Source organism: Agelaius phoeniceus, chromosome 3 (assembly GCF_051311805.1).
Source record: "Agelaius phoeniceus isolate bAgePho1 chromosome 3, bAgePho1.hap1, whole genome shotgun sequence".
In the NCBI taxonomy this organism is placed as follows: domain Eukaryota; kingdom Metazoa; phylum Chordata; class Aves; order Passeriformes; family Icteridae; genus Agelaius; species Agelaius phoeniceus.
In genome coordinates, this window is record NC_135267.1 from 79,544,708 (window position 1) to 79,570,471 (window position 25,764).

At 39.6% G+C, this 25,764-nt stretch overlaps 1 protein-coding gene across 3 annotated transcripts in view; it reads left to right on the top strand.

Moving 5' to 3' along the window:
* Positions 1-25,764, top strand: part of AGPAT4 (1-acylglycerol-3-phosphate O-acyltransferase 4) — a 71,875-nt gene that overhangs the window by 7,851 nt on the left and 38,260 nt on the right. The window contains exons 2-3 of one of the 3 annotated variants that reach the window (XM_077175677.1): positions 2,076-2,194; positions 6,396-6,626. The exons of 1 other annotated variant lie outside the window; for it this stretch is intronic. In XM_077175677.1, the coding sequence (XP_077031792.1) occupies positions 2,076-2,194; positions 6,396-6,626 (350 nt within the window). The remainder of the gene's footprint in view (positions 1-2,075; positions 2,195-6,395; positions 6,627-25,764) is intronic. One more of the 3 variants, XM_077175679.1, reaches the window with a different exon arrangement.

Here is a 25,764-nt window from a genome sequence, read left to right on the forward strand (position 1 = left end):
ATTCAGAATCAGTAATTTAACAAACCACCTGCACTTTTGCAGAATGCCATAAGTCACTGTAGTGACTTTGCGCAAGCATGTTTGTAGGGGGGTTGTTTTTTATAGAGTCCCAGATGACAGTAACATGTGGGTCTGGTTACCTTTGATTAAGCACTTAATGTTATTGTCCATGAAAACAAATATTAAATTGTCTCTGAGCATGTGATTTAGTTGCATGTCCTACACCCTTTGTGGTTATTCACCTCAGTCATTTTTGAGGAACTATCCCGGTTGCTTTTGTTAGTGTGACAGCATAGCCCACATCCTGCTTAGATTCTTAGTATACTTTCTTGTCATTTTTTTACTGTTTAGTCCTGCTGTCTTGCTTAGTCCCTAAATTTTACTTTTGTGTGGTGCTGCCCTTGTTGTCAGTGCAAGTGACTTTTTAGGTTAATGGACCCAGTTAAAGTAACGAAGTAAGAAAGGAAACAGAGGGACTCAGTGGTCCCCAGGACTGAACTTTTAGACTGAACTCTGATAAACTTAATGCAGCTCTTTTTTTTTTTCCCCAAGCAAATTGCCGATAATTGTGCTTTATATATATTTATATGTGTATATATATGAATGTATTAAAGTACAGAAATCTGTGTGGGGAACAGTTGAACAGCAACGCTTGGCATTTTGGAAAAAAGCAACTTGCCTTCCAGTGCTATTTTTATGAACTTCATGTTCTGCACCCGAGATAACTGATATACTTCACCCTCATGTATTTTTTGAGGATCTCTTTAGAAGCTTGGAACAGAAGTGCTTAACTTCAAGGGGTTTATTCTTTCCAAATAAATACCTCCTCTCAGCATCAAGCACTGCAGTCTCTAAATGTTGCATCTCCAAGGAGTTTTGTATTGATATGTGTTTAAGTTCATCTCCCTCCTCCCTGAATATTTCATGCTTCTGCAAAAAGGAGCAAGACTGCACTGCTTCTCACCAGAACTTGGGCAGTTGCTCCTCATCTTTCCCACTCCTTCCCAGACTATGCATGCCTCTCTAGAGCTGCTGTCATCGTCCTCACCTAGCTGTATAAACATTGAGTCTAACAGGAGGTCTGCTATGCATTTTGCAAGTAAGGTATGTGTACACAGAGGACTTGTGTCCTGGTAGGCATGCAGAGTTTGTGTAGCTGTTTTCTCTACGTTAGATCACAGCAGGAAGAAAATTTAAAAGGGAGAAGGGGAAACCATTGCGCTGCAATAACCATTTGAAAACTCCCAGATTAATACTTCTATTTCTTCAGTTGACACTCTGTTATGCAAATTATCTCTCTGCTCACTAGAAGATAAACAGTAAGTCAGTTTTATAGCAAGTATATAAATTTGAAATTCTAAATCTTGCTGGTGATGGTATCCATTCTTCAGCTTTTGAAGCAGCCAGACTGACTGATCTCTCCATTGTAACAATGTGCAGCTCAGTAATGCTGGACGCCTTATAAAAATCTAAAAGCATTCCTAAGTTCTCTTAACTTTAGGGAAGCGTCTTAAGATATGCTCAAATTATTCCCTAGTTTGGGAATTTTTGGAGAAATTGTGGTTGGTTGACCTTGGCTGACTTGGTTTGCATCAAACTGTTCCCTTACTCCCCTTCCTCAGCAGGACAAGGGAAGAAAATAGGACCAAAAAGTTTGTGTGTTGAGGTAAGGACAGGGGGGTCATTCACCATTTTTACCATCACGGTCAAAACAGACTTTACTTGGGGAAGTTTAATATTATTTATCATCAGCTGATAACAAAGAAGAGCAGTGGAAAAAATGCTCTAGGGGGAGGTGGAAAGTGATTCAAACCCTAATTAAGCAAGAGGCAAATAGATAATTCTTCTTCCAGATTTGGGGTTTTTTTGGTGTGGTGTGTACAGACACAGTCTCCTTGCAGATGAATACACACCTGGATGCCACTTCACTTTTTCTAGCTTGGTGCTCCCTGACCAAAAGAGAAGAGCACAGGGGCTTCCTGAGACTTGCTTTGCTTATGTATTTCATGTACAGCAGCACTGTTAAAATATACTCTGATGTATCTGCAGTGCTGCTGTCTGTGCTCTTTTCACAGAATCAGTGAGGTTGGAAAAGACCTCAGAGATCGAGTCCAGCCTGGGACAGAGCACCACCATGTCAACCAGACCGTGGCACTGAGTGACAGGTCCAGTCTTTCCTTTAAACACCTCCAAGGTGAGTGACTCCACCATTCTCTGGGCAGCCCATTCTAATGTCTAATCACCCCTTCTGTGAAGAAATCCCTCTTGATGTCCAACCTGAACTTGCCCTCGCACAGCCGAAGACTTTGTCCTCCTGTCCTGGCTCTGGTTTCCTGGGGGAAGAGGCTGGCCCCACCTGGCTGCACCCTCCTTTAGGGAGTTGTAGAGAGTGATGAGGTCACCCCTGAGTCTCCTTTTCTCCAGGCTAAAAACCTCCAGCTTCCTCAGCCACTCCTCACAGGACTTGGGCTCCTGACCCTTCAGAGCTCTGTTGCCCTTCTCTGGATGTGCTCCACTGCCTCAATATCCTTCTTGTAGTGAGGGGCTCAGAATTGGTTGCAGTACTCAACTGTGGCCTTACCAGTGCCAAATACTGGGGGTTTGGTGGCAACTGATACTGACTTAAAAGGCACTACTGAAACTGCTTAATCTGACCTGAACATATTTTCATAATAGTCTGTGTAACTCATCCATCCAAGAATCTGGTTTAGATGACAAAATGCAAGAATAGGCGTCATCATCTGCTTGGTTGTTTTTAACTTGCAACAAAGCATTTGAACACTGAATCAAAGACTAGATTAAAGTGAAAACTTTCATGAAAGCTTGAAATATGTACTGAAGAAAAAGAGGTATAGTGCCGACTTGCTTCTCTTTCTAAGTGGGTGATATCAGCTCAATCTAGATGCTGTCAGGTACATACCATGTTGCTCTCCACACTCCAGTAACTCTATATACTACATGAACTTTGGAAACAGTGGGTGGCACTTCTTTGCTTCATTTGTGTGCTTTCTTTAAAAGTGCAAACAGTTGTGTTTTTCGTGAAATCTCTAGTTGTAGTCTCAAAAGACTTACTGATTTGGAAGTATGAAATAGAACTGTTCATTGGCAGCAGCCTCTGCTGGCATAGAGTTCTCCACTAGGCATATCACTTCTATGACCTCCTGGTCAATTAGTCTAAGCAGAAGGAAATGCTGAGAGTAGTTGAAGTAGAAAACATAGTGGATCTTGCTGAAGAATGGGAGTTGGAGGGAAAAGAGTTAGAATGAATAGTCATGTAATTTGCTTTTAAACCTGAACATGTGACCTCTTAGTCACATGAATAGATGCTTGCTGACTTGGTTCCTAAACAGACATTTGAGGTTCGAGTCTTCTGTTCTGTATCCAAAGGAAAACTGTTACAAAGAATGTCCCTGTCTGGGTTAGATGCTCTAGCTAGCCATTTTCTCCTAATTAACTTTAAGGGGTATTTGATAGAAAAGAGCTTCTTGGCAGCATTCTGATCTTAATAGCTTCTGAGAAAATGCATTGATTGGCCCTTTTGTTTTTAAAAGATTGCTGTAATTTTCAGTCATTATCTATAAGGAAATCACTAATTTATTAAACCAGCATCATGGATAAAGAATTAAAGACCTGACTCTTTTATCACTTAAACTGGTGTTATGTTGATGTTACCCAGGAGGACTATTAGACAAAGTGTAAGGTGTTCCTGTGGACTCTTAAATGCATGTTTCTAGACTTCATTCATAAGATCAGAACTGATTCTTTTTGTTACTTGTACCAAGAATAAATTGCATTCTTGGAGTTTGGGTAATGAAAAGAGAAAAAAAAAATCTTACGAGTTTATGTCTGAGAAACAGAAACTTAGCTACCGTTCCATATACAATGTTTAGGTTGCATATTTTATAGGTAGTCAAAAGAGAAAATTTCTCTGTGTAGTTCCCACTTTTTGGAAAAAAATTATTTAATCAGTGCCTCTCATTTCTTGTTCCTTTTGCAAGCAAGTTAGCTTAGATGCCTTTGGATGGTACTGCTTAAGTAGATTTAGTTTGCCTTAAAACAGCTCTCTGAAGCTTCACCGAATTGAAGTTTGATGGCTAAAGTAGGAAAGTGAGGAATTAATTACTTTCAGACATTCCATTGTGGCTTAACAAAATTGTAATGCAGTAATAATGTTTTATCAGGGTTATCTCATATTTGTTTATTTTATTTCTGTGAAGTTTTATTTTAAAGACACAGCAGGAAGTAAATGATTCACATATATGTAACATTTTAATAAAGTTTGACATCTGTTATAACAAAAAGGTAACAAAAAATTACTGGATTAATTGGTGGACAAAAAGACTAATTATTTTTGTTACTAAGTCTGTCTGTCATCTGCTTTCTAAGGTAGATTTATGTTGGTTATATCAAATAGTGAATTTTCAGGTCTTCACTAAGTAAGCAGTGCTCTGGTCTTTATTTGTGGCTGCTGTTTTTATGCTTTATCCCATAGCTTACTGATCTGTGGGAATTACCTTAGTGTGATTCTGTGGGATAGAATTAAACAGCCAGACTAGCACAAAAAAACTTTCTGATCATTTTTAGCCAAGCACAGTAGGATAAACCTAGTCATCAGGGTTTTGGACACTGTAGAGTCTGAAACCATCTACTTGCAGGTAGCTGGTTGCCTCTGTTCTGACTGTTTTAAAGAAACTTGCTGCCTTTTTCTTTTTCATTGTTTGGCTTTCTCTTCTGAGTGTTCATTGGACAGATTGGAGAAGAAACACAGCAGTGGTTCCTACTAGACAACATTTCTCATTCTGCTTAGCTTTTAAAAATAAAGCCTTTGGTCAAAGCCCAAGCTAGTAAATTGTCTGCCACCCTAAGAATCATAGCTTTTATAGGAGGGTTTGTTAAAGCTGGAAAAGCTTTTTGCAAGTATCATGACAGTGGTTACTACAATGAATAGAGGCCTGTTCTGCCATTCTGAGCTACAGCTGGTGTCAGCTGTGGTACTGAATAGTACAGCAAGATAAAGGGAACAGAAGGGCACATTTTGCCTGCTAATAATAGGCTTGGGACTGCCATAAACTCTGTATATAAATTATGCAACAATACAGATTCTCTTTCTTAAATTTTTCCTCATCTTCCTTGTGGTTGAAAATCTGGCTAAATAACTTCCGAAGGCTCTGCAGCAATTCTTGTGTGTGCTCTTTGCTGTGGCGAGCAGAGTCAGCAAAGGGCAGTAACAGAAATGTTTCAGGTCACTGATGTAGACTCAGTGCCTCACATAATGGGGTCTCATATAAACTAAAAGGATAGGCGTAAAGATTTTTTTCATCAGTTAATTCCCTAGGCTGCTGACATCTGCTGTTTTGTTATTGCATGTGACTGGCACATTCAGAAATACTGTCTCAGGCCTTCCTCCCTGGGAAAACTCTTCCATGCCTCAGAGGAGGAAGCAGTGGAGGAGTGGAACAGGATGGCAGCAGCACCTCCTGTCTGTGTTCAGAGTACTGGGGGTTGTGTTTACTGAGAGATGTGTGTTCATTCTAGTGGTGGTGGTAGTGATGGTGGGGGGAGGTCAGTGCAATATTTTGTAGGTCAGAATACTTTGCAGAGGACATTTCCTCTGAATGCTCAATTGCTAAGGTTGGATTGGACCTTTCCAAAATTATACAAACATATCATAAGTAACATGAGAATTGATTCCTTTCTGGAAACACTTCTGGGTCATGGGTTGGTACTGTTATTGATGTTTCATTTCTGGGTTTATGGATTATAACTGACAGAATCAGTGTCAAGGAATAATTGAACAAATTGCATGTATTGTGCATTGCCAAGCTTTTATTCTCTTGCCAAAATCAACTGTTATTTGAGTATGAGAGGGGAAGAAGACAATAAAGCTAGAATTAAGGGGCTGCTGCCTCTTGTTTGGGGACCATGGCCTGTAGAGAAAAGCACATCTCCCAACCAAGCTCTAAAGCTTGTGTTTACTTTGGAGCTGTTCTTGAAGATTACAGAGGTGACAGTGTATGTATGTCTCATGAAGTACAGACAATTCAAATAAAAATACAAGTTCATATCAAAACTGTCATGTAGTTCAAACCAAAATATTTGCTCATATTTTATCAATGAAAACCTTATAGGAGAGTATCGTAGTCCATGGAGTGGAGTCATATGTTCACAGGTTTTGCAGAGTTAAGATTGAAATTTAAGAATTTGTTTCCAAAGCCAAGTGTAAATTGGTTCACAGATACAATATTCTCTTTATGTTGTAACTTTTGCAAATACTGACATCAGGCTTTTCCTACAATAGACTTAACTTTAATTTAAATGTAAGCATGAAGTTTGTTTTAAGTCTGTCTATAGAGATAAATGCACTCTGTAACTGCTGATACTGTTTGGTTTTGCAGGTTGTCCTCTGAATTTTGTGTCTGAAGGTATCCTCTTGCTTTCTCAGCAAATCATGGACATCGTTGGCTTTCTGAAGTCGCAATTCATTTGCCACCTTCTGATCTGCTATATATTTATAGTGTCAGGACTGATCATTAACTTCATTCAACTCTTTACACTTATACTTTGGCCAATCAACAAGCAACTGTTCAGGAAGATCAACTGCAGGCTGGCTTACTGCATTTCAAGCCGTAAGATTTCAGATTTCTTTTTTTTTTTTTTTTTTTTTTGGTTTAAGTATTTTCATATTTTGTCTTGAGGGAATTGGTAGAAAATTTCTGAATTTCAAAGCCTATATAAAGGTCATGTCTGCTTCCTACAGCACCTGGACTTGTATGAAAAGATGTATGCCTTGTTGAAATGTCTTCTTGTGCTGAAATGTTTTGCTCTTTTATAGTGGGATACTTCCTTGACTCAGTACATTGAAGTAAGATTGCCTCTCATTTGGCGATCCATCATGTTTCATTTAACCAAATGAGAAATATTGACCAAATAATGCATCTCAGCAAGTTCAGGTATTATCTGTAGGCTTACAGTGTTAACAAGTCACTTCCAATAATGTTTTCAATCCTTTTATCACCCATGATTTTGTTTATGATCTTGGTTTAAATGTTTCCTGTGCAAATCCTATTCAGGACTGGGAAATAACAGGAAAAAAAAAGGAAAAATGTTTGATTTCATGTGCTTTTTTCCTCGGCCAGTTATAAACTGTTTTTATTTTGAACAGGATTTCAGATATTCAGCTGCATCTGTATGTATTTAGTATATGCATGTAGTTATAATGCAGAATACAGCAGGTAGCCTGTAATCATTTGAAAGAAGCAGGGATTGAAATGATACTGATTTTCCTGGGAGAGGTGGGAGCATGAGCTCAGGAAGTTGTAGGAAGAGCAGACCTTTGACTGCTGAGATGTGACTGTTTACTGGCACTTGATGAAACAGGTAATTCCAGTGCAATGAGTGACAGCTGTACCCATTTGTTTGTTCTCTGTTAGAGGGAGTGTAGTGGAATCTTCATCTGACAACAGTGAATTATCAGAGCATTTGCAGTTTTCTTGTTAAAATCAGTTTGCTTATATATTTGCTTTTCAAGAACTGCAACTGCAGTTTCAGCAATTTTATTGTACTGCTACTTCTGACTTCCACATAGCTGCATTAACGTATAGCAGAGAGAATTCTTCACAGAAACTGTTATAGAAATGCTAATGTACCCACATTCAGTATTTAGGAATGTAATGTTAAATGTGTCCGCCTCCCAGAGAGATTTCCTTGGGCCTTTCTGAACTTCAAAAGTACTTTCTTAGAAGAAAACTGTTGAAAAATGCATGCCTTTGTTGCTCCCTAAAGATTATCCAAGTGTGATGTCACTGTCAATGCTAAGTGACTTATGGATGTTTTTGTACTGGGGAAAACAACCCTCCAGTGCAGCATTTAACAATTGTGCTGTAGAAATGCAGCAAAATGGCTTCTTTCAAGTAACCTTTTCTGCTTCTAAATGTTGTTAGTATTCAAAATCAACTGTGAGGTAGAAATTTGTCACATGCCTCAACTTGGGGGCCACTAGGCATTATTTATCTTTCACCAGTGACTCTGATGAGTAACAATTCAAAGCATATTTTGAAACACGCTTTTGACTTAAATTTCAAGTGCGTCAGAGTGTATAAATTGGGAATGCTGTTTTATTATTTCTGTAATGGAGAGAAGATGTTCTTTCCGAAAAATTTCTTTTTTGCTGTCTGTGTGTATGTTCCTGAAGTATTCAGTTTGCAAGTGCTATTCATTTGCACGTACAAAGAGTGGTATTGAATCTGGCCAGGTTTTTACCTTTTGCCTGGCAGCACAGTGTATGTTTGAAGCCATGACATGTAGAAGATCCTGTACAGCTGTATATAGGTATATATTATTATTTTTCATGCAATGCCTTCTGGCCCATTCTTGCTTTTGGCTACTTAGTGTAGAGAGAGCAGCTATTCTACAGTCTTCAGGCTGAATCCTTCAGTTTATCTCAATCTAGTCTGATCTGGGGAATGGACAGTATGGAAGAGGGAGTAATCTTGAATGCTTGTCCTTGGTGGGGCAGATGGCTTTGTACTCAGGGTTGTTGATCTCATCTTCAGTGTTGATGCCACTGGAATAGATTGTGTTGTCAGGTTTTTGCCCAGTCATGCTGAGAACAAAGTGTGTCTAGGTTAAAGCCATTTATTTTAGCTTTACAACAGAGCAAGCTAGCATTTGATGAGTCACCCTTATCTTAGTGATATTTGGAAAGGGGAAAATGATAGTTAATTTGAAAAACTATTTCAAAGAACTAAAGACCAATTAATCAAAATGGATGTTTTTGGGGGCCACTGATGGGGTGGCTCATAAGTGAGGTCTGTATGGGTCTGATGAAAGTCATGGAAACAGCCTACAGTTGGACACAATGAGGTTCAGCATTGCAGAATATAAAGAGGTGTGTGCTTTGCGGTGGTGGCAAGAATCATGTTGCCTTGAGAGCCTGATGCAGCCTGAGTCACCAAGTCAACCAAAGAGTGAAACAGAGCAGGCATGGTTTAATTGAAAAATGAAATTAAAGCAGCAGTTGTCCTTAGATCCTGCAAGTTCAGTTGTTTTCCATTTGATGTCAAAGGTAGAGATAAATGGCTCCATGAAATTGGAGAGTTATTTTGTCTTTGATGCTGTGCTCTTTGGGCAAGTTGGAAGTTTTTGTATTTCAAGTAGTGGTATTTTCTTACACCTTTTTTTTCCCTATCTCCTTTCTAATAAAAGAATGTAATATTCTCACTTCCCCTCGTGCACTGTCTGCTATCATGATGCATATGGGAAGCTAAAGTTCTCTTGTGATTAATGGCTTGTCCTCAGTTGAGTAGTACAGCTTGAGTTGGGGTTACTTCTCTGTTCATGTGGATCAAACCAGACTAGCTTGAGTTAAAGTATCCATGGAATCATGGAATCATCAAGGTTGGAAAAGACCCTTATGATTGAGTCCAACTGTCAGCTCAGCACTGCCAAATCCACCTCTAAACCATGTCCCTAAGAGCCACATCTACACATCTTATAAATATCTCCAAAGATGATGATTCAAATCCTGGGCAGCCTGTTTCAGTGCTTGACAGCCCTTTCCATGAAGAATGTTTCCCAAATATACAATCTAAACCTTTCTGGGTGCAGTTTGAATCTGTTTTCTCTTGTCCTGTCACTTTTTACTTGGAAAAAGAGACCAACCCCCACTTTACTATAGCCTCCTTCCAGGTAGCTGTAGGGAATGATAAGGTCTCCCCTGATTATCCTTTGCTCCCTCAGCTGGTCCTCATAAGCCTTGTGCCCAGACCCTTCAGCAGGTTCATGCCATAAGCTGGCTGCATGGAGTAGCTGTGGTGTGGTAGTTGAGCACAGGTAGCTGTGCAGGCTGCTGCTTCTCTGCCCTGAGTTTGGCACCTGCACTACAGCTTCTCCCCATAACTGCTGACAGCCCAGAAGGATAAAGCCACAGACATCAAACTTCTCACCAATGCAAGTTAAAGAGCTAAATATCTTGTTTCCAATTTGAATTGATAGAAGTATTAACTAGAGCAGCAACTTGCTTTTACTGAAGCAGAGCAGGTGTAATGGCATATACCAAGTTGCCTTCAGCAACTGGTGATGAGAAGTTATTGCCATTCTTGAAACCAGTTTTGAGTCAACAGGGTGAGCTTAGCTTCTCTACTGAATTGCTCCAATATGTAAGAGCATTGGGATGCTCTCCAAACGTTATGTTATCCATTCCCCGTATTGCATTTTGGGTTGCTTTTATATCTCCAAGATACTTCTCATACTTTACTATGAGTAAACTCGTCCTGTTTGATCCTGTTATCCCATTTGACACATACATACAGAATAATGGTTAGTTCTAGTGCTATGTCCTTTGTATGTCTTGGTCTTTACTGAAGAGTGTTGTTGCAAAGAGTGGACATCCAGCTTCAAAAGAACACTTTTGTCTGTGTTGGTCTTGAAATGAGCCATAAGATTGGTAAGGGTTATGCAGCCTCTTTCAAGTTTAAATAAACAAACCAAAAAATCTCCAAACAAAGAGCAAAAGAAACCACACACACAAGAACCTAATAACCCTTCCAAAATAAAAACACGACACCAAAATCTTAGGGCTTCTAAATTGCAGAAAATATTTTCTGGCTTCAAATATATATTCATGGATGGGTTCAACTGCCTGTTAATCCACTCCCCCTTTGGTAAAATGACAACGTGGATAAATTCCCTCATACTGAAACCAACAGAGTGCACCCTATTAAGGAAATTGAGCACTGCAAACCTCAATAGGGTGATAACAATAAAAATTTCAAACATAAGTGTGCTTGGAAGTTGGCATAAGAGCAAAGGTTGGGCAAGCAATCAATCTTGGGTTTTATTTTTAAATAATTTAGGAACATTTTGTTCTCAGTTTCTTCTTCTAAAAGACGGGAACCAAGGTAGGAAGCACTTAGTGTGGAATACATCACAGTTCTCATAGATGCTGTTTGTGCCTGAATTGGAAGAGCTGGGAATACACCTTACTCCTCCCTCTTATGTCATAGCAAACCACCACAAGGGGTGCACACAGCTTTTCTGCAGTAGCTTGTACAGTTGGCCAAACACATAGAGGGAACAGGTAGTCTTGGGATTTGTGCCATATGTGCACATGGCTGCACAGCTTGCTGGGCAGTGGGAACGTGGTTTGTACTTCCCAAATCAGTTTGTGCTTGCTTGGCTGTTGAAGTGCAACCCCAGGCTAAGCACAAGAGTGTGCTGGAGTCCCGTGGACTGTTCAGGACACATGCCTAGACCATGAGAATGGGACATACACGTACAGGGTACGTGGCTTCTTCAGAGGTGCTGAGTGGAAGTATTTGCCTGTGAGTAGAGCAGTGCTGTTATCTTGTCCTCTTTCTGCCCCTGTACTGGGGGGAAATGAGCTTCTTGTGCTCCCAAGGTGAGTGGCAAAGTGGCCTCCTGCTGACTCTGCACCAGGTGAACATGGCATAAACAGAACACCTGGCAGTAATGACATGGTCGTGTGGACGTGTGCACAAGGGCCTTAAAAGCAACCAGCTTAGCTTCTAATCTGCCTTCATAAATATATTATAGTAGTACTAATATCTATTGTTGTGCCATGAAAGGGGTGCTATTACACCTCTGGGTAAAGTTACACTATGTAGGCTGCAGTTAGTAGATCCTGCTGAGGAGAAGGCCCTTGTTTACATAGAAAGAGGCACCCTTGATGCCTGTTCATTGCAGCAAAAGCAAGATGGAAACTGATTCTTCTTATAACTGAGCTTCCTAGAAACAAAACCAGAGGAAATTGAGAACTACTTCAAGTTTCATCATCTTGTCTGACTGTTACAACACAGTAAAGCTAATTCCCTCCATGTACAGCTATAGGTTTTGCAGTGTGAGGACTGAATGTCTGAACGATGCTTTCTGGTAGTATCAGGGCCATGCTAATCCTCAGTCCTTTGTTTCTTGGAGTTTAGAGGAGCCCTCAGCTATTTTACTTGTTTGTATGGAGATGGTGCTGAGGCAGGGGAGGGAATTCTTGCCTCTGGTGCAGTTAAGTAGTTGTGAAGGGCTGGGAAGCAAGAGGTACCCAGAGAAGTAGGACTTTCTTCTTCCTCCACTTCTCTTTACCACCATCTTATGCTGCAGAGGAAGCAGTTTGCTATTGTCAAAGTATGGCACAGTGTCCTTAACACAGTCCTATTGTATTTCATTTATAAAGCAACCTGAGTTATGCTTGCCTATGTTGATATAGTGAAGAATTTTCATAGGACAGTTAGGACTGCATTCTTAGCCTCTCTGAAATGTTGTTTTGAGTAATCTGTGCAAAATGTATTTTTCTCAAGAGCTACTTATCTACACAAGCCTTTGTTATCTTAGTGCCACACTCCACATCCATACAAAGCCACTTGTGAAGGTTATGGAAAGTTTACAATAACTAGTGGGGGAAAATTGGAGCCCATATTTTATAGTCTTGCAAAGGGAAGATGTTGATTTGAACTGTTAGAAGACTAGACAATCACCTTAGCCTTCTCTTTTCTCTAAATGCCCATGTTAGTTTTAATGTATATAAACTCTAGAAAAAATAAACTTTAGTGGAAATCATCTACCCTGAAGTGTCATCTACTCTAATTCATTAATGTCTTCCTTCAGCCTATTTTCTAATACCCTTTTATACCTGTTTTGTACTTATGACCGTGCTTCTAGTTTTCTGAATAATTCTCCATTGAGACCAAACCTTGACTTTCTCTACTTTAGTTTGGAAAGACAGAAGGAGCAATTACTGCACCAGATTCTCCATTCTTTTACTGGTAGAGTAAGATGAAATGTGTAATGTGTGTGTGTTTGCCACATCCATCACAGCTTGAACTTTTTTCCAGGTTGTGTTTAATTGCTATGAATAAGTCCTCTACAGTGCCTAGCATATGCCTCCATATTTTCCCTACTGTCATTAACTTGCTGTATGAACTAATAACATTTCAGTCCTTCTCATTTTGTGCCCCTTGCAGGTGTTGTTACTCAGTTTTCGTAGGTGTTCAAGTATTGACAGTGAGCGTGAATGGATCACACAAGACTGCATGCTGTATGAGTGTGGTGAAGGTGTGTTGGACTGACATCTCTGCATGACCTTTACCAGAGTTCCTAGTTCAGCCTACAAGGGATGTGATCTGTTTTGCTCAGCTCTCAGTTCAGGAGAAAGGGACTGCTTTCTGTGAAAATGAATGTGAAAAAAAGTTTTGATACTGATGCTTTCTATACAAGACTAGTGAGAAGCTAGGGAGGCATTTAGTCTGATCTTTAATGAAAAGGGCATCTTCACTGTCACTGGTACTATTTTGTTATTGCTGGAGTCTTCGTAGAGGTCACTTGTCTTCATTTTCCTTTCTTTTTTTTTTTTTTTTTTTTAATCAGCTTCCTGAAGAAGTGTGATGCTGATAGTCTGCAGACTGGAAAGAGAAATGGCAGGGAAGCAATAGGTGAACTGCATTCTGTTTGGTGTCTAGCATCACAAATAACAAAAATTATGGCACATTTTGTTAAACATTAGATCTGGCCAGCAAGCTTCATAGATTCCTGAACTGGGGTAAATTTTGGAGTGTTTACACAGAAGTATTTCTATCTGACACAGCATAACTCAGGAACATGATATCTAATGATTGTAGCACAGAATCTGAAGACATTCTGGTGCTACAGTTGTTTATTCATTAAGGGTGACTATCACAGTCAAAAGATCATTTCATATTTGTAAAAATCCCATTTTAGCTACAGGCCTTCTTTTATTGCTGAAATGATACTGAAACTGAAGGATAGTCCCTTGATGATGTGGAAGCTTCATGCAAAGAAGCAGAGAGTAGCTCAGTCATCAGCGATTACAAGCAAGTACAAACTAGCAATAATCCAGCCCTCTCCAAGAAAGCACAGTACCTCCACAGGAAGGACTGCTGTGGGAACTCTGAATTCTCCTGTGTTCAGTCAGGGAAGAGATCTGCTGCTGTAATGTCCAAGTGAGGTGCTTTGTCTTGTCTCATTTGCTGTTGGTTTGCTACATCCTCAACTCTGTCCCATTCCCTTCTGGGCAACATGCACCCCTGGAAGTATATGTCCAAGTGATTCTTCCTCATCCAAAATCATAGTCACATACCAGCAAGTTTTCCTGGAGTAGGTTTTTAGGCTCATCCTGTAACAAGAATTGCAGCAGCTGGGCCAGTGAAATTATCTGGTATCTGACGACATTTTTGCAGGAGGATTTCCATGCCAGTCGGAACCAGTATGTCCTTTCAGCAGATACTTAAAGTATTTCAGTGTGACACGTGAGATGAAAGAGCTTTTGAGTGCACATGCTTGGCACTCTGTGGCTAGGTGTTTGTTTCCTGTGACTTGCTTGCAACCTTCAGACTAAGGCTTCTCACTTAAGGATTGTATTGTTTTCTCATTCTGAGACTGTTGCTAAATTTCCTTTACATCCACCTTGGAGTAGTGTATGCTTAAACATGTTTCATCCAACACCATATTCAGAAGGAGGAATCCTTTAGCTGTGAATAAGAAGCCAAATAAAAATATGTGCAAAACAATTTTTTCCTCTGCTTGGTTTCAGAAAGGCAGTTTCCTGTTTTCCAGACCCACTTTGTTCCTTGCCAAAATATCACTTGAAACAAAATAAGGAACCTGAAAGAGATTACAATGCAATTGTTTGTGTACAGATTGTTTTGCTCTTCAGTTACCACACTTTTATTAGTATGTTACTTCTGTGTGCTCTTTCTGTACTCAAGCAAATTGCACTAGTGTCAATAAGTAACATTTCTTTTCTCTCATGATTCCAAGTTCACTTAGCTGTGTTTCTAAATTGAATCTCCTGTATATTGCATCTCCAGGTGTGGGCTTTCTTTGAGAGTTAAAAGCACTTGGGCTTCCTAACACATGAGAGATTTTTCATTGTACATAAATTTTGTACTGCTCTTATGCTGTATTTACATGACCCCGTTTAAATGATCCCCAGATCAATATGTACTGATAATGAAAGATTTTGATGAATGAATGTATTTGCCTGTGTTAGGTAAGGAAATATAAATAGTGATTGTACCAACTCAGTTTCTTGATAGCACTTCTAAAGAAGCTTACCTTTGTTTTTTGGAAAACTGCAGCTGGGAGGCTTTGGTCAGGAGCTCTCATTAATACAGCCTTGCTGCTGTAAAGGAGCTGCTCTCCTGTACTCCTGGATTTTCTTCTTTTTCCTAGGAGTCTCATACCATTCTCTGACATTTTCCAGGTATTTCCCTTTGCCAATAGAGTATCTCTTCTAAAGATGTGCAATGTGCTAATCCTCTGCAGTTTGCTGAGGACTCTAAACTTGAAATCTAACTATAGAAAACTAAAGAATCTGTTACTTCTTTCAAAGTCATATAATTTTATTTCTAAGGCCTATATGGCAGACTGCTGCTATTCTTTGCACAAAGACAAAAAATTGAGAGATGTTAAGCTTGCAGTATTCAGAAAATGCTTGCATTTTATGGATTGGGCTATATTTTTAGCCACCAAAATATATCAATTAAAACTTTATTATTTGAGCGTGTATTGCCTTTAGTGCTCATGAAGGAGGGAGATACAGGCAAAATAGCTGACATACCTCTTTATGTTTATGTACTTAAATTATCTAGTTTAAAATTGAGACCACGGTGCATTTTCCTTTTAGTAATACAGTATATTTTCAGTATTTTTTTAAATACAAAAAGTTCAGAAAATTTCTGCTTGGATTAAAACTTACCATGAAGCTTGTCTCTCCTATGTCTTCACAGGCTCTTCATTAATTCATGCTTAAAATTCAGACTTTCTTGAAAAGTGATTTAAATTTCTCTGGTTGCACAGTGATAGCTTGTAGCTTCTTTTTGGTACATGCAGTTGTCAGGTGAGCATTAGAAAAAATTGAATGGCATATCCATGAATCTTTGAGATGTGATAGATTTCTTCATGTGGAAATCAAATGATGGTTGAGAAACAGATAATTATGCAAGTTCAGGTGAGCAGAACAGCAAACAATGTCCCAGAAGCAGCCCAAGCTGTATGGGTTCCACTGTTGGATTTAGTGACTTAATATTTTTGGGAAAGAGCTGTCCTATGCTGTTGCTCAGTGTATGTGCCAGGTAAATAAGCCCTTGAAAAGTTCTTTTTCTGTGTTGGAAAGGTGGGGATGGGAGTTGGACCTCTTTTAAGAGCAGTGGTATGCTAGGTTCCTCCTGTGTTTCATAGGATATTGGAGTGCCATAGGAATCTGCAGGACTGTTTTTCAAAGGTGGTTCCTGTGAACAGTATTAGAAAGTGGAAAATAATGTTGAGTACTTTATCCTAAATAGTGTGGGAATGATAATGCTGTCTTTGACCTTCATATAGAGCTAGGATGCTGGAGTCTCTCCTTTATTTCCAACTTGTGTCATTTTTACATTTTTAAGCAAGGAAGACTTAAAAAGGAAGAGGAAGGTTGTCTGCTTCCATATATGAGCAGTGCCTGTTGCAGGTGGGTACTTCTGTAGGATGTCTTTCCTTGAGATGAAAAATAAATGCTAGTAGAAGAAACCTGTGAGACCCGCTTGTCTGTCTGGGAGGGCACCATTACTGATGACTGGTATTATGTTTGGAGGGTCATTCCTGCTGCTCCCTTCACTGCTTCCTTAGCCCTTCAACAAGGAGCTTTGTGCTGACCTTTGTGGGCTGTCCAGTAGGACAGAGCAGCAGGAGGAAATGCCTAGTTGATTGTTATCTGTGCTGACTGGGCCTGTTAGCAAGCCAGGAGCTGCTGGTTTGTTGAAAAGTGGGAGTACTGCTAAATTCCTTGGGGAAGAACGATAAGAAGAGCCTTCAGATGTGAGACAAATATCTCTGACACGTGGCTGTTAAATAATTAATTTTCCCAAAGGGTTTGAAAAGAGCATTTCAAAACACTGACTGTTGCAGATCTGTATGTGTGTTAAACCCATTGTACTCGTGAGGCTGGCTTTGTTCCACACGCTGTGTAACTTGGAGAGAAGAAGCTGTTTTGTAGGGAGATTGTGTCAGGATAAAAGACAGAAAAAAGCTGTGAAATTAAATGTTTGAAGTATGCAGCTATTTTTCGGTTTTTTCTGAAGGGATGGTTGCTTTATAACTTTCAGCATGGAGATAGCTAAAAAGAACAGTGGCTAAAGAAATGAACAAAACTTGTTCTCCATTCCTCTAGCTCAGAATTGTGCTAGAGAAGGAAAGATCACTTAAAGGTTTTTACAAGAATACATATGCCAACTTAAAATTTCTTCCTCACCTGAAGAAATACTGGATTTTACATTTCATGGATGTTAGGTTAGAAGGAGAGAATCTATTTGATTAAACTTGAATGATGTATATGTGTTTTGAGAGGGAAGGAAGTATGGGAATTGGAGTGAAGCTAGGAAGTGAGGTGGTGTGGCACCTCATGAACACATGCGGTAACTGGAAGGGTCCTGTGAAGGCTTGTGCCCAGATCAAATGCTGGTTCAAATACTGGAGACATGCCTTAATTTACAGGTTTTAACCACAAGTTTTTGGTTCCTATCATAGCACCTTTGAGGAAAGCCCACTCTGGCTTTCTGTGTACCATGAAGACTTGTGCATTTAACATCTTGCATTAAATCTGATTCTGATCTTGATTCCCAAAGCAATTTCAGTTTGGCTGCGTTACAGGAATGCTGGCTTGGCCATATTAAACTGTTTGTAATTTATTTTGTTTAGTACATTTCATCTGAGAAACCACTGATGACAGCCCATCAAAAAGGGTGAATCCTCTTTTTATCAATAGTGTTTTGTTGTCTTAATTTTATAAGAAAATCAAGTGGATCTTGGTCATGGAGCTGAGATACAGCACGCACCAGAACTATCATTGTGTAATACAGTCATAATGTTTTAATAATGCAGCATATTTTATACTTAGTACATTAGCCACTTTATGCACATGTGTATGCAGGTTTTAATTCTACAACTAAGCAAACTCTGAGATTAAATTGGCTAGGAAGATCAACACAAATAAACTTTAGCTTTGTAGTAGGTGTGATGAGTCTAATCCTTATTTTGTGTAACTTGGAATGTATTAACAGTAACTAGACCAGAGACAAAGATTATTTTTATGCTAGTTGAGAATCTGGCCATTTTAAGTAAATGTCAGTGTGTGTTTGAGGGAAATAAAGAAAAGTGGAGGGGGAAAAAATCTGTGCACCATCAGTCCTTGGTTTGGTTTCATTTGGTTTGGTTTTTAACAGTGCAATATATTTGGTCTCTCTCCTTATCTGTGATTTTTATCTTGAACTTATGTTGACAAATTAGTAAGTGTTGGGCAGAGGTGATTTGTTACCACTTTAAAGTGGATGCTTTGTTTGTACTTTAATATTCAGAATGACACACTTTATGAAGTGTTCTTTTAGCATATCCTTCTAGTGACAGGCTGCCTCTGTGTAGTGCATGGCTTTGAGCAATTATCTGTGAGCTCCTCTTTCAGCAACCTGTGTGTGCCCTGTGCTCTGTAAAAGAACACTGCCTTGTGTGCTTACCTGGAGACTGGTTCTGTACAATGCATACCCTGCCTTAGCCTTCTGCATTTGAGGGGTGAGCAGTGGGCTCTGGCCAGCCTAGGGCTCCCTCTGTCCCCCTCCAAGGAATGGTAGCTGGCAGGTGAAACGCTCCTTCCTGTCCACATTCCTTGTTGGGTCGGCTTTTTGATAAATGGCCAACTCTGATTTGCAAAAATGAAGTGTATTTTAAAACAGCATTTGGAATTTTCTTTTAGATTTAGTTTTTCTTTGCTGTTCAGCTATTTTTTTCTTCACTAAAAGTGGAGAGAGGCTTGCTCTTCAGATTTGATGCTGGACCCTCAGTAGAAGAAGCTCTACTCTCCCTCTTCAAGAATATGTATCTCTTGCATAAAGTTTATAAATCAAAGTCTTCCATGTTGAACCTTGGAATCTGCTCACTTGCCCACTGCTTTACTATGTCAAGGAGTGATCTGATAATGCTGCAGTGTCTAGATTTGGAAGACTGTGGGTTGAGTTTTTCCTTGTGGAAGCCTCCATGCAAGCTTTGTCCCACAGAGGCAAGCACGGGAAAAACCCGTGCATGACATCTAGCTGAAGCTAGAAGCTTGTCTCACAAGCTTCTCATTCACACCCTTGGCAGTCAGAAAAAAAGCTGAAAGGAGTGATGCTCACAGCAGCCTAGGACACGAGTGATTTCTGTCCTTTAGCTGAACAAGCTGATGTTTCTTTCACTACAAATTGCATTACTTGGCAATTCCACTTGGAGAAGATTTGAACTGGTAGAAATTACACCATTTTCAAGTAACAAGCCCCTAATTAGACAGGACCTCAAGGCTCTTCCTGTTCCTTTTTCTTAGTTCTACTGTGGTGCAAGATGTTGCAAAGACATTAATCAGCAGTACTGATGCCAGAGGAGGTTCTTGTCTAAGCCTTCAAATGCAGCTCAGTAAACTCAAATGCTAAATAGTGTTTATTTGCATTGTCTTTCTCCTTTCCAGCTTTTTAGGCAAGACTTTAGAGGAGATCCAAATGGCCTGCACAGAACCACAAAAACCTCTGGCACAGTGCCACCTGGCAGCCTAAAAGGTGCAGTCTGCGCTTGATAGGTCTGATAGAGCTGATGCTGTTACTATGCTTCTCTTAATTTTGCATGTCTGAAATCCTGTGAGAAGTTTGGATGGCCTTCAAGAAGAGTTGTTTCTAAAAATCTGTAGGTTTTCCTTAGCAAAGAGGAAGTGTCAGCCTGCATGAGTTAAAGCTGAGTGTTCTGATCCGTGGTAAATCAGTAGTGTGTATGGCCTGAAAGGTGGGAAGCCCCTGTTGTTTCACAAGCTGGTAAATGCTGCATCCAAGTGGGTGAGTCACATGGATCCTGCATGTCTTTCATTTTGAGAAAGCTGAGGCAATAAAGGTGGTAAAGGTAATTCAGAAAGGAATAAAGCTAAATTCAAGGAAATAACGGACTTGCAATTGGCTGCCATTTTTTTTTCCTGAGATTCCACTACAGTTTTGATCAGTCTGTCGTGGGATAATATTTTGGTACCTAGTATACTTTATGTAATATTGTATGCCCTTGTTAAATCTTGAAAAGTTTCCTTCTTTTTTTTTTCCTGTGGTGACAGAAATAGTCGTGATAAAGTTGACAGAAATATCAGTAGTGCATATGCATATGATTTTATGATACTTCTTTTCTCCTGACATGTGCATGACTTGTTTGTATGACAGGTTTTTATTTTACAACTGCTACGAATCAGATTGTGCCTTTTAAACTGTTTCTCCTGTACCAACCTGAAATGGTATGTCTGGCTGCTACTCCTCATAATTTGCAAAGCACTGAATAGGAAGTTGGCCTGGGTTACCAGAAGCAGAGCCTGACTTTTGTAACTTCCAGAGGTTCTCTTTCTGAAAAATGAATAGACGAGGGTAAACTCAGGGCTTGTTGATGATGCAAGATTTCAATGGACCATGTAAGGTAAACCTCTGTTTTCTGGGAAGATTATTCAACACAAATACTTCAAAGAGTACAACACTGTTGCTTGCACCAGATATGAAAAAACAAAAAGCTTATTACCTCTTTGTGCCTTTTTTTTTTTTTTTTTTTTTTTTTGTGGATACCCTTTCAGTTCCAGCAGTGAGAGGTTAAACAAGCAAATGGCTCATTTGCATCCTCATCTGCTGGAGCACATGATCTTGCAGGCTGTCTGAGCAGGTTGTGATGTTCCAGCAGTGGATTAGTTTTGTAAAAGCTTTGAGGAAAGAGAAATGTAAGCACAATCAAACTAAATGTGAATTGAGAGGCTCTAGTGGCCCTAAGTGTGGTGTAATATTGTTGTTACTCTGGATATTTGTTTGTCTTAATATGCACTTTCTCTTGTGCGTTATATTCTTCTGTGTGAAAAAATGGGGATTTTCATATATTTATATATTTAGATATTTTCAATCATCTTGAAGGGTTACAGGCTGCACTCAGGACAAAAATCACCGCTTGATACTTGATAGGTATATTTGATCTGTAGTACTTTATTTTTAATTCATGAAAGCCATTTGTTTGATTTGTAGTTTCTGACCTTATTGTCCCTTTAAAGAACATTTTGTGAAAGTCACTGATAGGGATTAAGAAGCTAAAATAAGCACTGGGACATAGTTCTTGTCTCTCAAGACCTCACGTGATGAGATGCTGTAAGATTACAGGCAGAGAGAGAGAATTCATAGAATGCAAGTGAAAAATGAATAATGGTTTTGTTCTGAACAGTGTTCTCAGTGATAGAGGTTCTGTGGTTATTCACCATTAATTCTGATTATATAATACAGGAGCTTTGTCAATTTTTTATTCCATTATCGAAATTCAGGTAGAATATCTTGTGCAGAAGAAGGCTAAGTAGAAGTTACATGCCTTGACTTGAGTCTAAAAATTATTCATTTTAATATTAATGCTATTAATATAACAAATATAATTATAATTTGCTATTAATATAATTAATAGCATATTATATCTGGAAATACGTTGATATTTCTCCTGAGTGCACCAGGTGTCTAAAATCAAAATCCAAATTTAATGTTACTGGAAAAGTATAGAAACCTTGGAAGCCATAAACCGTGGTTTTCTTGTTCTGCCATTCTGCAGACACCATAGTTCCTTCTTTTTATGTGTTTACACCTCTATGAAATGTAATTCTTGATAACTGGAGGCTTTATTTAACAATACTGCAGATTTTCTTAGGATTTAATTTACCTTTTGTTGAGTTTCCTAATTCACTTTTCCTATTTGTGCTGAAGATTGCTTGCTTTGGCAGCTCATAGTTTTTTTCCTATCATCAGTCATTTTTCTCAGAGATAAACTCATGTCAGTTCTTGTCAGTAGCTGAAAATGCAGGTTAAATGTGATGATGGCAGGGATTTAGAGCATCAAAATAATGGGATTTTTTTCTCTTGTTCTGAAATGCTTTCCTTCTAAAGCCCAAATTTTTCATTTTTCATTTGAAACTAAGGAGGATAAATTTATATATACAGACATAAAGGCTGTTGCAAGAATACATGCAAGGAGAAAGATTGTGTGAGAATAAGTCTTTTTACTAAATACATGAGTTCAACATGATTCACTTCAGTTAAATAACTCCCCTAATGCATATGGCAAAATAAACCCAGTCACATGAGTGTGTGTGCTTTTGTTCTGAATGAAAGCATGAGACCTTGGTTTGGACAATGCTGATCACCCTATAGTTAAGGACATGTTAATGATTCATGTCAAAGAAGTCAATTGTGATTGAATAAATACAAGTTAAGACTGACATCTATTAGCTTGGTTCATGTTTGCTCATTTGGATACTCAAATTTTGAGGTCCTGGCCTCCTAGCAAGTGATTTTCAGCAGAGAACTCCCGTGGGAAAGGTTTCTGTCTGGTGCTACCCTGCTTAAACAGAAGCCTTTGCTGATTGCTGCAAGATTTTGTCTTCCCCTTGGTCCAGTGAATACTCATTGCAGCCTGGGGTAGCAGTGTTTCTTAGTCTGCAGTGTGTTTCTCAAGCAGTGATGGAAGAGAGGAGAGAGGTCTGTAAGGCAGTCTGTTTGGAAAACTCTCACTTTCTTTCCTAGTTACAGAGAATAGGACTAGAAAGGAGTTAATGAACCATTGAATTTCTAGCAGTGGTATAATGTAGTGTTTTTAAGATGATTCTTGCTCAATTTACAAAGCTGCTATGCATTTTTATCCGACAAAGTAATCCAAACAATCTTCAGAATGTTGCATGCCTGTAATTTCAGTCACTTGCGACATGGATGTTCTTGTGCTAGTGGTCTTTAGCTTAAATTGTTCTTGTTCTGTACTGTTAACTTTCCTTATCCATAAACCATATTTGTGGGGAGCCCACCCAGTCCTCTTCTAGCATTTGTTTTAAGCTCCAGTGAGCCAAACTTATCTGCTTCTGGGTCATCCTGATAGACCTGGTCTGCATCTGCTTTGTTTCAGTGTTTCCTTCCTGGGCATGGATGTCTGGTACTGGTGTGCTGGCCCAGAGATTCTCTCAGTGGTGCAATGCGCGATTCCCTTCTCTCCAGGAACAAACATCCTTATGCCATCTTTTTCAGTCTTTGACTGCATAATATGAATGGAGTAGAAATGTTCAGTGGCAAAATAATGTTCCCAGATAATTCTCTCCTCTGTCATTTCCAAATTATGAGGCTCTATTTTTATCAGTTCTGCAAGATATGATGCAAAACTAATTCCATTTATGTTACCTTACCTCTCAAGGTCATCTGATTCTTAAATTCTGTTCTGACTCTGTATCATCCACAAAGTTTATTAATAGGAATTTATTTTATTGTACTCTGTGAATGGCTTAACATTGCCTAGAAGTGGTAGATTTGAAGTCCTTTTTTTTTCCTGGCCTTTCTGACATCAACAAAATGCTTGAAAAGAAATGGTAGAAACTTGAATACCTGATGGCAAGTACTTTTTTATTTGGTGTTTTATGAGACCGGATTTGTAACCACTCTGTACTTACTAGATTTGATTTTTTGATTCTATCATTTAAAGATGGCACTTAGTTAAGCTTAATGTAGGTCACTCTTCTTTCATTTAAGCTTCTGTTTTGGGATTTAGACAGCAACATGCCACTCTAACAGTACAAATGAGAACTGGAGTAACATTGTATGTGCTGTTCATTTAAGCTTCATTGCTTCAGTATCTCCGTCAGTGGGACACAGAAGTTACCCCTGGGGTAAGGCATGATGTGGGGTCATATTTAATGAGGGCTTGACAGGAGAGGGATGTGTGATGGATCAGGTGATGTTTTGCTTTGTCCTAGGTGAGTCTCTGTGCCAGAATAAGAAAGTTGTTTATTTCTTTAGAAAGTGGTTGCTATGCAAGCCCAAACTAATCAGATAAGGGCTGTCAAATGCTGCATTACTGATTACTGCAGAACACTTACTAACACCTTATTTTAACTTTTTTCACCTACGAGTTTCTTCTCTCAGCACTTATCTCTTCTCCCTGTCTGTGCTTGTACAGATGAATGTCCTCGGCTTCCTGGCTTGTGTACATCAAACACTGAATAATTTATTAAAAAACATCATCTAATATTCATGGAACCTGACACCAGCTACTGCTCACTGAGATAAGATGTTTCCTTCTGCTAAGGACAGAGCAGAAATTTTCATGTTATTTCTTACCCAGAAAATCTGTTTTGTAGTGCAGGCCTCACATAGCAGTTGTGACATAAACACTCGGAGTATAATTCTTCAGAGTTCCTTCTTCATCCTCACAATCCACCTCAGAAGAACATACTGTTGATGTGCATGTGTCATGGGTTGAGTCTGTCCAGGTGTCAGGCACCTACCAAAGCCTCTCACTCATTCCCCTCTGCAGCTGGACAGAGGAGAGAAAATTAAACAAAGTGGTCATGAGTTGAGTAAGAAGCAAGAGAGAGATCACTCATTAAATACCATCACAGGCAAAATAGCTCAACTTAAGAGATATGAAGTGAATTTATTACAAACAAAGCCAGAGCAGGAGAATGAGGAGTAAAAGAAGCCCTTAAAAACACTTTCCCCCACCCCTCCCTCCTTCCCAGATCTACCTCCTACCCCAGTGGCAGAAGGAGACTGGGAATGGGGGTTATGGTCAGTTTCTCACCCGTGGTTTCTCCCACTGATCAGGGAGAGGGGTCGTTCCCCTGCTGCACTGTGGGGTCCCTCCCACAGGAGACAGTTCTCCATGAACTTCTCCAGCCTGAGTCCATCTCAGGAGTAGCAGCTCCCTGCAAACTGGTGCAACATGAGTCCATCCCACAGGCAACAGTCCTCCCAAACCGCTGCAGCCTGGGTCACTCTTCCATGGGGTACAGTTCTTCAAGGACAGGTTGCTCTAGCATGGGAGGAGGGCCCCTCTCTCCATGGGTGTCCCATGGAGTCTCAGCCTCCTCTCAGGCATCCCCCCTGCTCTGGTGTGAGGCTCCTCCACAGGCTGTGGGTTTGGTGGGAATTTCCTGTGAGCGGTGCTGTTGGACAGACATCATGAAGTACTGTAACAGGCACTGCCTGTCCTCATGGCTAACAGGAGGGTCTGGCATATTTGGTCTTTACTATTTGGGGTGATGTTGTCTGGTTGAGCACAGTTGGGAGAGGGTTAAGGAAAATGCATCATGTAAATGATTTGTCGTCAAAAGTATTGTTTTTATTTGACCAGTTGTGACATACCTGAAAAACTGGAAAGGATTTGCATGCAGAAAGCCTTCTTCAAGTTTAAAAGAGAAATTGCAAGATTCAGATTAAACTCAGGTTGAGAACAGTTGATTGAAGGTTAATTTATCTATTTCCCCATTTAGCCTGTCAGAGGAAGGAGAGTTGGTACATATGTATTTAGATAGAGTAGGGATACAGAACAGACAGTGACAGAACTGTCTGTGGAATAGTGTGTTGGAGGTGCACAGGCATTGTGGAGGTGGCATTAGCAATAGCTTCATAATCATAATTTCCCAGCTATCTTCTGACTGGTTTTAGAGTATTATAGATTAGGCTTTCTTTAAGAGGAAGCAGAAGTCACTTACATGAATCCACCAACATGGAAAACATGCATGTGTTCTCAGGACAGATACATGTTGTTTCTTCTCAATTAACTTGCCACTGTAAGAGGGTCAGTGACTTCTTCCCACAAGCTTCTTGGGATCACCTGCTAGCTGGAGGTTGATTGGTAGCTTGAGCACTTCCTTTCAGGCTGTCATCTCCCTTCTGCTGATAACTAATTCCCACAAGGAAGTGAATGTTAAGGTCTCTGTAA